General features: G+C 50.2%; 1 protein-coding gene across 1 annotated transcript in view; it reads right to left on the bottom strand.

Annotated features, from left to right (window-relative positions):
* Positions 1-15167, bottom strand: part of PRPF39 (pre-mRNA processing factor 39) — a 61065-nt gene that overhangs the window by 14327 nt on the left and 31571 nt on the right. Inside the window, exons 8-9 of the mRNA XM_060261998.1 lie at positions 12524-12688; positions 12074-12200 (exon numbers count right to left, since the gene is read on the bottom strand). Of these exons, the coding sequence (XP_060117981.1) occupies positions 12074-12200; positions 12524-12688 (292 nt within the window). The remainder of the gene's footprint in view (positions 1-12073; positions 12201-12523; positions 12689-15167) is intronic.

Here is a 15167-nt window from a genome sequence, read left to right as displayed (position 1 = left end):
CGCTCTAACGGTCAGGACGTTCTTCCTAATGTTGAGCCGGAAACTCTTTTGATTGAATTTCAACCCATTGGTTCTGGTCCTACCTTCAGGGACCACAGAATACAATTCCACACACTCCTCTATAGGACAGCCCTTCAATTACCCAAACCAACCCGTACCGTGGATTGGTACCAGTCCGTGGCCTGTTAGCAACCAGGCTGTGAGTTGTATAATTATTTCATTATATATTACTATGAAGTCATAAAATGATGACAAAAACACTGGATTTATATCCTGGCCTCCTCTCTGAATTTCAAAGTCTCAAAGTGGCTCACAATCTCCTTTACTTTTCTCCCCCATAAGAGACACCCTGTGAGGTGGGTGGGGCTGAGAGAGCTCTCCCCAGAAGCTGCCCTTTCAAGGACAACACCTACAAGAGCTATGGCTGACCCATTCTAGCAGCTGCAAGTGGGAAATCAAACCTACTTCTTACAGATAAGAGTTTGCACACTTAAGAAGAAGGTGATAACTGGGTTTATACCCTGCCCTTCTCTCTGAATCAGAGTCTCAGAGCGGTCACAATCTCCTTTATCTTCCTCCCCCACCACAGACCCACCCTGTGAGGTGGGTGGGGCTGAGAGGGCTCTCAGAGCAGCTGCCCTTTCAAGGACAACTCTTATAAGAGCAATGGCTGACCCAAGGCCATTCCAGCAGATGCAAGTGGAAGCGTAGGGAATCACACCTGGTTATCCCAAATAAGAGTCCACACACTTAACCACTACCCCAAACTAATAGAAATAAAGTGAACAATTGTATCATCCTGAAACCATTGCACCCCCCCCCCCCCCTAGTTCGTGGAAAAATGGTCTTCCACAAAACTGGCCCCTGGTGCCAAAAAGGTTGGGGCCTTCTCTTCTAGAAGATTTGAATTGATGGGATGAGCAACTTTTTAACAGAAGCAGGTAAGAGCATGAGAGATCTGATGGCATCAGTCTGCCTTAGCCAGACCACATTGCCCACTACTGGACCCTCTTAACTGGAGATGCAAAGGATTTAACAGGGGGGCCTGCACAGCGATTTGTCTCCCATGCAGCAGGCTGAGGACCTCACTGCTCTAAGGTGTCCACTTAGTGTGTTAGATTCCTCCAAGGGCATTTCCCCCCGTTCCACTTTGCACACAGATTCTCTTCGCTCTTAGCTGGCCCCTGGGTTTCGGCCACTGCATGACACAGTGTTGGACAGGAAGGTCCACTGGCCTGATCCAAGAGTGTTGGACTGGATAGGCCATTGAAGTGATCCAACATGGCTTCTCTTATGTTCTTATGAGACACAGAGTGTTGGACTGGAGGGGCCACTGGCCTGATCCAACATGGCTTCTCTTAAGTGACACAGAGTATTGGACTGGATGGGCCACTGGCCTGATCTAACATGGCTTCTCTTATGTTCTTATGTGACAAAGAGTGTTGGAATGGATGGTACACTGGCAGGATCCAAAATGGCTTCTCTTATGTTCTTATGAGACATAGAGTGTTTCACTGGATAAGCCATTGGCCTAATCCACCATGGCTTCTCTTATGTTCTTATGTGACACAGAGTGTTGGACTGGATGGGCCACTGGCCTGATCCAACATGGCTTCTCTTATGTTCTTATGTGACACAGAGTGTTGGACTGGATGGGCAATTGGCCTCATCCAACAGGGCTTCTTATGTGACACAGAGTGTTGGACTGAATGGGCCGTTGTCCTGATCCAACCTGGCTTCTCTTATGTTCTTATATCACACAGAGTGTTGGACTGGATGGGCCATTGGCCTGATCCAACATGGCTTCTTTTATGTTCTTATGTGACAGAGTGTTGGACTGGATGGGCCACTGGCGGGATCCAACATGGCTTCTCTTATGTTCTTATGTGACACAGAGTGTTGGACTGTATGGGCCACTGGTTTGATCCAACATGGCTTCTCTTATGTTCTTAGGTGACACAGAGTGTTGGACTGGATGGGCCACTGGCCTGATCCAACAGGGCTTCTTATGTGACACAGAGTGTTGGACTGGATGGGCCACTGGCCTGATCCAACATGGCTTCTCTTATGTTCTTATATCACACAGACTGTTGGACTGAATGGGCCATTGGCCTGATCCAACATGGCTTCTCTTATGTTCTTATGTGACAGAGTGTTGGACTGTATGGGCCACTCGTTTGATCCAACATGGCTTCTCTTATGTTCTTAGGTGACACCGAGTGTTGGACTAGATGGGCCACTGGCCTGATCCAACATGGCTTCTCTTAAGTGACACAGAGTATTGGACTGGATGGGCCACTGGCCTGATCTAACATGGCTTCTCTTATGTTCTTATGTGACACAGAGTGTTGGACTGGATGGGCCATTGGCCTGATCCAACAGGGCTTCTCTTATGTTCTTATGTGACACAGAGTGTTGGACTGGGGGGGCCACTGGCCTGATCCAACATGGCTTCTCTTATATTCTTATGTGACACAGAGTGTTGGACTGGATGGGCAATTGGCCTGATCCAACAGGGCTTCTTATGTGACACAGAGTGTTGGACTGGATGGGCCGTTGTCCTGATCCAACCTGGCTTCTCTTATGTTCTTATATCACACAGAGTGTTGGACTGGATGGGCCATTGGCCTGATCCAACATGGCTTCTCTTATGTTCTTATGTGACACAGAGTGTTGGACTGTATGGGCCACTGGTTTGATCCAACATGGCTTCTCTTATGTTCTTAGGTGACCCAGAGTGTTGGACTGGATGGGCCACTGGCCTGATCCAACAGGGCTTCTTATGTGACACAGAGTGTTGGACTGGATGGGCCACTGGCCTGATCCAACATGGCTTCTCTTATGTTCTTATATCACACAGACTGTTGGACTGAATGGGCCATTGGCCTGATCCAACATGGCTTCTCTTATGTTCTTATGTGACAGAGTGTTGGACTGTATGGGCCACTCGTTTGATCCAACATGGCTTCTCTTATGTTCTTAGGTGACACCGAGTGTTGGACTAGATGGGCCACTGGCCTGATCCAACAGGGTTTCTTATGTGACACAGAGTGTTGGACTGGAGGGGCCATTGGCCTAATCCAATAGGGCTTCTCTTATGTGACACAGAGTGTTGGACTGGAGGGGCCATTGGCCCGATCCAACAGGGCTTCTCTTATGTTCTTATGTGACACAGAGTGTTGGACTGGAGGGGCCACTGGCCTGATCCAACAGGGCTTCTCTTATGTTCTTATGTGACACAGAGTGTTGGACTGGAAGGGCCATTGGCCTGATCCAACATGGCTTCTCTTATGTTCTTATGTGACACAGAGTGTTGGACTGGAGGGGCCATAGGCCTGATCCAACATGGCTTCTCTTATGTTCTTATGTGACACAGAGTGTTGGACTGGAGGGGCCACTGGCCTGATCCTACATGGCTTCTCTTATGTTCTTATGTGACACAGAGTGTTGGACTGGAGGGGCCATTGGCCTGATCCAACAGGGCTTCTCTTATGTTCTTATGTGACACAGATTGTTGGACTGGAGGGGCCACTGGCCTGAGCCAACATGGCTTCTGTAATGCTCTTATCAGCACAGACCTAATCATCCTGGAGCCTGGACCTCTGTCATACACTCTGCACAGGGCTATTGGTCTAAGATGTAGCAGCTGAAGTGGAGCTAGATTTTCTGCATGTTTTACACCTACTGTAGAGCCAGTTTGCTGTAGTGGTTAAGTGTGCAGACTCTTATCTGGGAGAACCGGGTTTTATTCCCCACTCCTCCACTGGTAGCTGCTGGAATGGCCTGGGGTCAGCCACAGCTCTGGCAGAGGTTCTCCTTGAAAGGGCAGCTGCTGTCAGAGCTCTCTCAGCCCCACCCACCTTACAGGGTGTCTGTTGTGGGGGAGAAAGGGAAAGGAGATTGTGAGCAGCTCTGAGACTCTGGGTGGAGGGAAGAATATAAATCCAATGTCGTTGTCTTCTTCTTTTGGTGTAGTGGTGAAGTGTGAGGACTCTTGCCTGCAAGAGCCAGGTTTGATTTCCCACTCCCCCGCTTGCAGCTGCTAGCATGGCCTTGGGTCAGCCATAGCTCTGGCAGAGGTTGTCCTTGAAAGGGCAGCTGCTGTCAGAGCCCTCTCAGCCCCACCCACCTCACAGGGTGTCTCTTGTGGGGGAGGAAGGGAAAGGAGATTGTGAGCCGCTCTCAGACTCTGAGATTCAGAGTGGAGGGTGGGATATAAATCCAATATCTTCTTCTTCTACTTTGAAATCGCTTCATTGTTGTGTGGGGGGAGGGGGGACCCTACATTTAAAGGCTTTCCACATGCGTCCCCTTTCCCAGATTGCCCGAAGGTATGGGTACGTTGATGACACCCAGCTCTATCTACTTATGGACGGCCGACCGGTCTCCGCCCCAGAAAACCTAGACCGGGCACTACAGGAAGTGGCTGGATGGCTCAGACTGAGCGGGCTGAAGCTAAATCCAGCGAAGACAGAGGTCCTTTGCTTGGGTCGTCAGGGTCCGGGGAGGGAAATCCCCCTTCCAGCTTTTGAGGGTGCGCCGCTGACGGCGGCGGACAGGGTCAAAAGCCTGGGGGTACTATTGGAGCCCTCCTTAACGATGGAGGCTCAGATAGCAGCCACTGCCAAGTCCGCTTTTTTTCATCTTAGGTGGGCGATCGTCGCGCTTCCTGGAGCGCGACGATCTAGCAACAGTGATCCATGCCACGGTCACCTCGAGGTTGGACTGCTCTCTACATGGGGCTGCCTTTGTGCCGAACCCGGAAGCTACAGCTAGTGCAGAATGCCGCAGCCCGGCTGTTGTTAGGACTCCCAAGAAGGGAGCACATCCGGCCAGGGCTCTGGGATCTGCACTGGCTGCCAATAGCTTACCGAGTCCGGTACAAGGTGCTGGTTATTACCTTTAAAGCCCTATACCTTTATTACCTTTAAAGCCCTATATGGCCTAGGACCTGCCTACCTGAAGGACCGTCTCTCCCCACATGTGCCCCAGAGAGTACTGAGATCAGGAACTCAAAATCTCCTAGTTATCCCCGGGCCAAAAGAAGCCCACTTAAAATCCAACAGGGACCAGGCCTTTTCTGTGGCGGCCCCCTCCTGGTGGAACCAGTTCCCGGAGGAGGTGAGGACCCTGCGGGACCTTGCCCAGTTCCGCAGGGCCTGTAAGACAACCCTCTTCCGGCTAGCCTATGACTAGCTGGTACAAGAAATCCAGATGTAGTTATATTAGAAGTTGCTGTCCCTAATGTTTTAAATGGTTTAAAAGTCTTATAATTTTAAATATTTTATCATTTTAAATGTATTAATTAATTTTAACTGTTTTATGCTTAAATGTTATTATGTGGAATTTTATGCTGTGAGCCGCCCTGAGCCACTTGTTGGGAAGGGCGGGATATAAATTAATAAATAATAATAATAATAATAATAAAATGTTAATCACCTTTTATCCGTTCTAACCCAACTGCTCAGCAATTTCATTGAATGCACACGAGTTCTTGTATTGTGAGAAAGAGAGAAAAGTCCTTTCTCTACTTTCTCCATCGCATGCATAATCTCGTAAACCTCTATCACGTCAGCCCGCAGTCGACGTTTCTCCAAGCTAAAGAACCCCAAGCGTTTTAACCTTTCTTCATAAGGAAAGTGTTCCAACCCTTTAATCATTCTAGCTGCCCTTTTCTGCACTTTTTCCAATGGTATAATATCCTTTTTGAGGTGCGGTGACCAGAATTGTACACAGAATTCCAAATGAGACTGCACCATCGATTTATACAGGGGCATTATGAAACTGGCTGATTTGTTTTCAGTTCCCTTCCTAATAATTCCCAGCATGTCATTGGCCTTTTTTATTGCAATCGCACACTGTCTTGGCATTTTCAGTGAGTTATTTACCACGACCCCAAGATCTCTCTCTTGGTCAGTCTCTGCCAGTTCACACCCCATCAACTTGTATTTGCAGCTGGGGTTCTTGGCCCCAATGTGCATTACTTTGCACTTGGCCACATTGAACCTCATCTGCCACGTCGACGCCCACTCACCCAGCCTCAACAGATCCCTTTGGACTTCCTCACAAATCTCTCTGGTTCTCACCACCCTGAACAATTTAGTGTTATCTGCAAATTTGGCCACTTCACTGCTCACTCCCAACTCCAGATCATTAATGAACAAGTTAAAGAGCATGGGACCCAGTACTGAGCTCTGCGGCACTCCACTGCTTACCATCCTCCACTGAGAAGACTGCCCATTTATACTCACTCTCTGCTTCCTATTACTCAGCCAGTTTTTGATCCACAAGAGGACCTGTCCTTTTACTCCATGACTCTCAAGCTTTCTAAGGAGCCTTTGATGAGGAACTTTATCAAAAGCTTTCTGGAAGTCAAGGTAAACAACATCTATTGGGTCTCCTTTGTCCACATGTTTGTTCACCCCCTCAAAGAACTGTAACAGGTTAGTGACGCAAGATCTTCCCTTGCAGAACCCATGCTGAGTCTTCCTCAATAACTTGTGCTCATCAATGTGCCTACTCATTCTGTCCTTGATAATGGTTTCTACCAACTTTCCCAGTATTGAAGTCAGACTGACTGGCCTGTAATTTCCCGGATCTCCTCTGGAACCCTTTTTAAAGATGGGGGTGACATTTGCTACCTTCCAGTCCTCAGGAACGGAGGCAGATTTCAATGAAAGATTATATATTTTTTGTCAGGAGATCCACAAGTTCAACTTTGAGTTCTTTCAGAACTCTTGGATATATGCCATCTGGACCTGGTGACTTATTAGTTTTTAATTCATCTATCAGTTGTAGGACCTCCTCTCTTGTCACCTCAATTTGACTCAGGTCTTTCAACACCCCTTCCAAAATTAGTGGTTCTGGAACAGGCAAACACTTCTCGTTTTCCACAGTGAAGACTGAGGCAAAAAATGCATTCAGCTTCTCAGCCATTTCCCTATCCTCCTTCGGTAATCCTTTTACCCCTTGGTCATCCAAGGGCCCCACTGCCTCCCTGGCTGGTTTCCTGTTTCTAATATATTTGAAGAAATTTTTATTGTTGGTCTTTATGTTTTTTGCAATATGCTCCTCAGTCCCTTTTTGCCTGCCTGATCACAATCTTGCATTTGATTTGCCACAGCCTGTGTTCCCTTTTATTAATCTCACCTGGACTAGCTTTCCACCGCTTAAAGGAGTCCTTCTTACCTTTTACAGCTTTCATTACTTTGTTTGTTAACCATGCAGGCCTTTTCTTATACCTGTTCGTGCCTTTCCTATCTTGTGGTATAAAGAATGGCAGAGGGCATGGCGTTGCATCTGGCAAGGGAAATATCGTTCAAAAATGTTTTGTGCTGCCTTGCCATCCAATCAGGGTCCATTTGAGCAATTAAGCATGCAGTTAAAATTATAAAATAATTCAATCACAAACCACCAACACTAGGGGGAGGGCCAGTAACCATTAGAGGAAGCAGGCCGGATGAAACAAAAACATCTTCACTTGCTGGCAAAAGACACCGACCTTTGGTGTTGACTCTCAGGCCCCCAGTAACGGTTTCTGGCCCTTTGTCTAGTGCTTGTGTGTTGTGTATCAGCTGTCACTGAAGTTTATCATTTTAACTGTATGTTTAGCCCCGTGGCGCAGAGTGTTAAAGCTGCAGTTCTGCAGTCCAAGCTCTCTGCTCATGACCCAAATTCGATCCTGGCGGAAGCTGGGTTCAGGTAGCCGGCTCAAGGTTGACTCAGCCTTCCAAGGTTGGTAAAATGAGTACCCAGCTCGCTGGAGGTAACGTGGAGATGACAATGGCAAACCACCCCGTAAAAAGCCTACCGTGAAAACGTTGTGATGTGACGTCACCCCAGAGAAATGACTGGTGCTTGCACAGGGGACTACCTACATTTACCTTTTTTAACTGTCTACGTGTTTTAACACCTGCCGCCTTGTGGACCCTAATCAGGCGGAAAGGCCGCACAGAAGCATTTCAATAAATAAATCGGGGCCGTCTGGACTTGAACTTAGCTCTTGGGGACTGACAACCACCCTTTATCTTATTTGCAAATGCCTTTCCCATTTTGCCATAGTGTGCATTTATAACACAGGTGTGCAAATATTTTTGGATTTTTATGGCCAGTTCCCCCTCTGCCTGAGCACTGAATACTCCATGGCCTGTAATGATCATATGAAGAAGAAAATATTGGATTTATATCCCACCCTATACTCGGAATCTCAGAGCGGTCACAATCTCCTTTACCTCCCCCACCCCGCTGCCACAAACAGACACCTTGTGAGGTAGATGGGGCTAAGAGAGCTCTTGCAGCAGCTGCCCTTTCAAGGACAACTCCTATGAGACCTATGGGTGATCCTGTTTCCTAAGACAGGATCTGATCACCTGTGAAGAATACCAGATTCATATGCACAAATCTCAAAGAAGAGGACCACAGATTTATATCCTGCCCTTCTCTCTGAATCAGTCTCAGAGCAGCTTACAATCTCCTTTATCTCCCCCTGCCCACTGACAACAGACACCCTTTGAGGTGTGTGGAGTTGAGAGAGCTCTCCCAGAAGCTGCCCTTTCAAGGACAACCTCTGCCAGAGCTAAGGCTGACCCAAGGCCATTCCAGCAGCTGCAAGTGGAGGAGTGGGGAATCAAACCCAGTTCTCCCAGTTAAGAGAGCTATGGCTGACCCAAGGCCATTCCAGCAGCTGCAAGTGGAGGAGGGGGGAATCCAACCCGGTTCTCCCAGATAAGAGAGCTCTGACTGACCCAAGGCCATTCCAGCAGCTGCAAGTGGAGGAGCGGGAATCAAACCCGGTTCTCCCAGATAAGAGAGCTCTGGCTGACCCAAGACCATTCCAGCAGGTGCAAGTGGAGGAGTGGGGAATCAAACCCAGTTCTCCCAGATAAGAGAGCTCTGGCTGACCCAAGGCCTTTCCAGCAGGTGCAAGTGGAGGAGTGGGGAATCAAACCCAGTTCTCCCAGTTAAGAGAGCTATGGCTGACCCAAGGCCATTCCAGCAGCTGCAAGTGGAGGAGGGGGGAATCCAACCCGGTTCTCCCAGATAAGAGAGCTCTGACTGACCCAAGGCCATTCCAGCAGCTGCAAGTGGAGGAGCGGGAATCAAACCCGGTTCTCCCAGATAAGAGAGCTCTGGCTGACCCAAGACCATTCCAGCAGGTGCAAGTGGAGGAGTGGGGAATCAAACCCGGTTCTCCCAGATAAGAGAGCTCTGGCTGACCCAAGGCCATTCCAGCAGGTGCAAGTGGAGGAGTGGGGAATCAAACCCGGTTCTCCCAGATAAGAGAGCTCTGGTTGACCCAAGACCATTCCAGCAGGTGCAAGTGGAGGAGTGGGGAATCAAACCCGGTTCTCCCAGATAAGAGAGCTCTGGCTGACCCAAGGCCATTCCAGCAGCTGCAAGTGGAGGAGTGGGGAATCAAACCCGGTTCTCCCAGATAAGAGAGCTCTGACTGACCCAAGGCCATTCCAGCAGCTGCAAGTGGAGGAGCGGGAATCAAACCCGGTTCTCCCAGATAAGAGAGCTCTGGCTGACCCAAGACCATTCCAGCAGGTGCAAGTGGAGGAGTGGGGAATCAAACCCGGTTCTCCCAGATAAGAGAGCTCTGGCTGACCCAAGGCCATTCCAGCAGGTGCAAGTGGAGGAGTGGGGAATCAAACCCGGTTCTCCCAGATAAGAGAGCTCTGGCTGACCCAAGGCCATTCCAGCAGCTGCAAGTGGAGGAGTGGGGAATCAAACCCGGTTCTCCCAGATAAGAGAGCTCTGGCTGACCCAAGGCCATTCCAGCAGCTGCAAGTGGAGGAGTGGGGAATCAAACCCGGTTCTCCCAGATAAGAGAGCTCTGGCTGACCCAAGGCCATTCCAGCAGCTGCAAGTGGAGGAGTGGGGAATCCAACCTGGTTCTCCCAGGTAAGAGAGCTCTGGCTGACCCAAGGCCATTCCAGCAGGTGCAAGTGGAGGAATGGGGAATCAAACCCGGTTCTCCCAGATAAGATAGCTCTGGCTGACCCAAGGCCATTCCAGCAGGTGCAAGTGGAGGAGTGGGGAATCAAACCCGGTTCTCCCAGATAAGATAGCTCTGGCTGACCCAAGGCCATTCCAGCAGGTGCAAGTGGAGGAGTGGGGAATCAAACCCGGTTCTCCCAGATAAGATTGCTCTGGCTGACCCAAGGCCATTCCCCCAGGTGCAAGTGGAGGAGCGGGGAATCAAACCCGGTTCTCCCAGATAAGAGAGCTCTGGCTAACCCACGGCCATTCCAGCAGCTGGAAGTGGAAGAGTGGGGAATCAAACCCGGTTCTCCCAGATAAGAGAGCTCTGGCTGACCCAAGGCCATTCCAGCAGGTGCAAGTGGAGGAGTGGGGAATCAAACCTGGTTCTCCCAGATAAGAGAGCTCTGGCTGACCCACGGCCATTCCAGCAGCTGGAAGTGGAAGAGTGGGGAATCAAACCCGGTTCTCCCAGATAAGAGAGCTCTGGCTGACCCAAGGCCATTCCAGCAGGTGCAAGTGGAGGAGTGGGGAATCAAACCCTGTTCTCCCAGATAAGAGAGCTCTGGCTGACCCAAGGCCATTCCAGCAGCTGCAAGTGGAAGAGTGGGGAATCAAACCCGGTTCTCCTAGATAACAGAGCTGTGGCTGACCCAAGGCCATTCCAGCAGGTGCAAGTGGAAGAGTGGGGAATCAACCCCGGTTCTCCTAGATAACGGAGCTGTGGCTGACCCAAGGCCATTCCAGCAGGTGCAAGTGGAGGAGTGGGGAATCAACCCCGGTTCTCACAGACAAGAGAGCTCTGGCTGACCCAAGGCCATTCCAGCAGCTGCAAGTGGAGGAGTGGGGAATCAAACCCGGTTCTCCCAGATAAGGGAGCTCTGGCTGACCCAAGGCCATTCCAGCAGCTGCAAGTGGAGGAGTGGGGAATCAAACCCGGTTCTCCCAGATAAGAGAGCTATGGCTGACCCAAGGTCATTCCAGCAGGTGCAAGTGGAGGAGTGGGGAACCAAACCCCGTTCTCCCAGATAAGAGAGCTCTGGCTGACCCAAGGCCATTCCAGCAGGTGCAAGTGGAGGGGTGGAGAATCAAACCCGGTTCTCCCAGGTAACAGAGCTATGGCTGACCCAAGGCCATTCCAGCAGGTGCAAGTGGAGGAGTGGAGAATCAAACCCGGTTCTCCCAGATAAGAGAGCTCTGGCTGACCCAAGGCCATTCCAGCAGGTGCAAGTGGAGGAGTGGGGACTCAAACCCGGTTCTCCCAGATAAGGGAGCTCTGGCTGACCCAAGGCCATTCCAGCAGGTGCAAGTGGAGGAGTGGGGAATCAAACCCGGTTCTCCCAGATAAGAGAGCTCTGGCTGACCCAAGGCCATTCCTGCAGCTGCAAGGGGAGGAGTGGGGAATCCAACCCGGTTCTCCCAGATAAGAGAGCTCTGGATGACCCAAGGCCATTCCAGCAGCTGCAAGTGGAGGAGTGGGGAATCAAACCCGGTTCTCCCAGATAAGAGAGCTCTGGCTGACCCAAGGCCATTCCAGCAGGTGCAAGTGGAGGAGTGGGGACTCAAACCCGGTTCTCCCAGATAAGGGAGCTCTGGCTGACCCAAGGCCATTCCAGCAGGTGCAAGTGGAGGAGTGGGGAATCAAACCCAGTTCTCCCAGATAAGGGAGCTCTGGCTGACCCAAGGCCATTCCAGCAGGTGCAAGTGGAGGAGTGGGGACTCAAACCCGGTTCTCCCAGATAAGAGAGCTCTGGATGACCCAAGGCCATTCCAGCAGCTGCAAGTGGAGGAGTGGGGAATCAACCCAGTTCTCCCAGATAAGGGAGCTCTGGCTGACCCAAGGCCATTCCAGCAGGTGCAAGTGGAGGAGTGGGGAATCAAACCCAGTTCTCCCAGATAAGGGAGCTCTGGCTGACCCAAGGCCATTCCAGCAGCTGCAAGTGGAGGAGTGGGGAATCAAACCCAGTTCTCCCAGGCGAGAGTCTGCACACTTAACCACTACACCAAACTGCCAATCATTGAGCCGTGTTACTCCTCTGCTTTGCAGCCTCCTCCCACCCCAGTGCACCCAACCGAGCCCCTCACTCACCTTGCTGTTCTTCGAAGGCAGCCCAGAGCAGGTGCACCATGGGCTTCTTGGACAGATGTATCGTGCAGGCCCGGCTGTAGACATGCCTCACCCCTTCGATGCTGTGGTTCTCCATGTACTTGGCATACTGCATTTGAAGACAGAGCACAGACTGAATAATTCACAGCTTCCTCTGGGGCCGCTGAATACTTGAGAGAACTATAAAATTCTTGTGTTTAAACCCATTCAGCACCTTTATTGAACCATTAGACTAGTTTCTGTAAGGAAGGACGAAGAGAGGCAACGAAGTTGGCATATGCAGCTGTCAAATCTGGTTGCAAGCAGACCATCTCCTAATGCAACAGATATAGTTATACATGAACAACATTCAAACAAGAGTACAGAAGGTTAGTCACTGATCAGCAATGTTTGCAAAAGGGAAAGCTGCGCTGGGAGAGCGACGCCCCGTACCTTGATCCAGAACTCCTCATAGAGGGCACAGGAAATCACACATCGCTCAAAAAGGACCACCACTCGCTCGTGAGTCCCGTTCTCGATCTCAAAGTCCAAGTACTCCTTCCAGTTCTTGAGCTGGGTTTTCTCCAGAGGCTTCACGTGGAAATAGGGCCGCTTTATCTGGAAGGGACGCGAACCATCAGAATGTAAGTATGTCAGTTTAAGGACGCACCACACACCTATGCAAGGCTGTTACAGAACCGGCTGCTGTATCTTCAGTCCTTGGCTAATCATAGGGTTGCCAATCCCCAGGTGGGGGCAGGAGATCCCCGGTCTGGAGGCTCTCCGCCTGCTTCAGGGGCATCAGAAAGTGGGGGATGGGGGTGGGGAAGGAAATGTCTGCTGGGCACTCCATTATTCCCTACGGAGACCAATTCCCATAAGGTATAATGGAGAACTGATCAAAAGGTTATCTAGGGCTCGGGTGCAATGTTCCCTCTAAGCTGCAGAGTCTTGTGAGCAAAAATTCTACTTTGTGAGCTACTGGCATTAAAGTTGTGAGCTCCTGCATCGATTATTGTGCTCTGGGGTCATCCTTCCTGAGCGAAGACAAAATTGTGTGAGCCAGAACTCCCTTTGGAGTTCAGTTCTGCTTGTCACACCCTTGCTCCCGGCTCCACCCCCAAAGTCCCCAGATATTTCTTGAGTTGGACTTGGCAACCCTAGCTAATCATCCCCAAAAGTTCTCAATGCCCCGGAGTATTTGGGAACTGAGACAAGTTCCCTTGACCCTGAATGCGATATGGCCCAGGCCAGCCTGTTCTTGTCAGATCTTGGAAACTAAACAGGGTCAGCTCTGGTCTTACGTCTTCTTATTCTAGGGGAGGGGAGGGGAGGGGAGGGGAGGGGAGGGGAGGTGAGGGGAGGTGAGGTGAGGTGAGGTGAGGTGAGGTGAGGTGAGGTGAGGGGAGGGGAGGGGAGGGGAGGGGAGGGGAGGGGAGGTGAGGTGAGGTGAGGTGAGGTGAGGTGAGGTGAGGTGAGGTGAGGTGAGGTGAGGTGAGGTGAGGTGAGGTGAGGTGAGGTGAGGTGAGGTGAGGTGAGGAGAGGAGAGGTGAGGTGAGGTGAGGTGAGGTGAGGTGAGGTGAGGTGAGGAGAGGAGAGGAGAGGAGAGGAGAGGAGAGGAGAGGAGAGGAGAGGAGAGGAGAGGAGAGGAGAGGAGAGGAGAGGAGAGGAGAGGAGAGGAGAGGAGAGGAGAGGAGAGGAGAGGAGAGGAGAGGAGAGGAGAGGAGAGGAGAGGAGAGGAACAGTTATTGGGTCCTTATGGGTCTAGGAACTTCATAACTGACAGACTGCCTCTTCCAACATGTCCCCCCACCCCGAAATTTGCGTTCTTCAATCTGCAACCTGCTGGTGGTGTCTGGCTCTCAGGACAAGGGCATTCTTTGGGGTGGCCCCTTCCTCGTGGAACCAACTGTCAGACAGGACGCGAGCCCAGCGTGAGTTGTCTAAGTTCCACAGGGCCTGCAAAGCAGATCTTTTCCATTTAGCTTTTCATTATGTTTATGTAGGCTTCCTTTTGGTTTTATTGGTATTGTGCTTTTAATTTACGTCCACTGATATTTTAGCTATTGCTAGCTGCCTCAAGATCACTTGCAGCATATAAATTTAATAATAATAACAGCAGCAGCAGGAGGTTTCCAGGAACTTTTCTCCCTTTCTCGCAATACGAGAACTCGTGGGCATTCAATGAAATTGCTGAGCTGTCGGGTTAGAACAGATAAAACGAAGTACTTCTTCACCCAAAGGGTGATTAATGTTGAATTCACTGCCCCAGGAAGTGGTGGTGGCTACAAGCATAGACAGCTTCAAGAGGGGATTAGATAAAAATATGGAGCACAGGTCCATCAGTGGCTATTAGCCACAGTGTGTGTATATATGTGTGTGTGTGTGTGTGTGTGTATATATATATGTGTGTGTGTGTGTGTATATGTATATACACACACACATATATTGGCCACTGTGTGACACAGAGTGTTAGACTGGATGGGTCATTGGCCTGATCCAATATGGCTTCTCTTATGTTCTTATGTGACACAGAGTGTTGGACTGGATGGGCCATTGGCCTTGTGGAGAAACACCATCTTAGAGTGTTGGTGCTTCATTGGCAGGAATCAGTAAATTCCCCAGCAGGCTTTGTAGCCTCCCTCCAACCCCCCCCCCTCCCTTCCAGAGCCAAACCAACAACTCTAGGGGGAAAGCCTCCTAGAGAGGCAGGAAGTTCTTTTGTTCTCTGCATGTGAGTTAGGAGGAAGAGTTTTTCAGTTTGCAGCTGGCGCTCTGGAAGAGAGGTTGCTTGCCTGTAGGCTCCTGCCTGTGGGGGAGGCCTGCTCAGGAAAATGAGGCCTCCAGGCAGTAAGACAAAGTAAGTCATCCAAACGGGCAGGGCATGTTTAGATCAGGGCCAGCAGGATGCGTTTATAATCAACTTTTCTTTGTTATGCTGTGTGCTGTGCTAACTTTTTAAATGCAACTGTTTTTGTTTTGTTTTGTTTTTCTTTCCCTTTCTTTTTCTCTTTTAAATAAATATTTTTTTGCTGTTTTAAATGCTGGCAGTCAAACTCTGTACCACATAGATCCCCAAACCGCTTTAGACCACGCT

The sequence above is a fragment of the Heteronotia binoei genome, chromosome 21, assembly GCF_032191835.1.
Source record: "Heteronotia binoei isolate CCM8104 ecotype False Entrance Well chromosome 21, APGP_CSIRO_Hbin_v1, whole genome shotgun sequence".
Classification (NCBI taxonomy): Eukaryota; Metazoa; Chordata; class Lepidosauria; order Squamata; family Gekkonidae; genus Heteronotia; species Heteronotia binoei.
The sequence above is the reverse complement of the archived record's forward strand: the minus strand, read 5'-3'. Positions and strand labels throughout refer to the sequence as shown.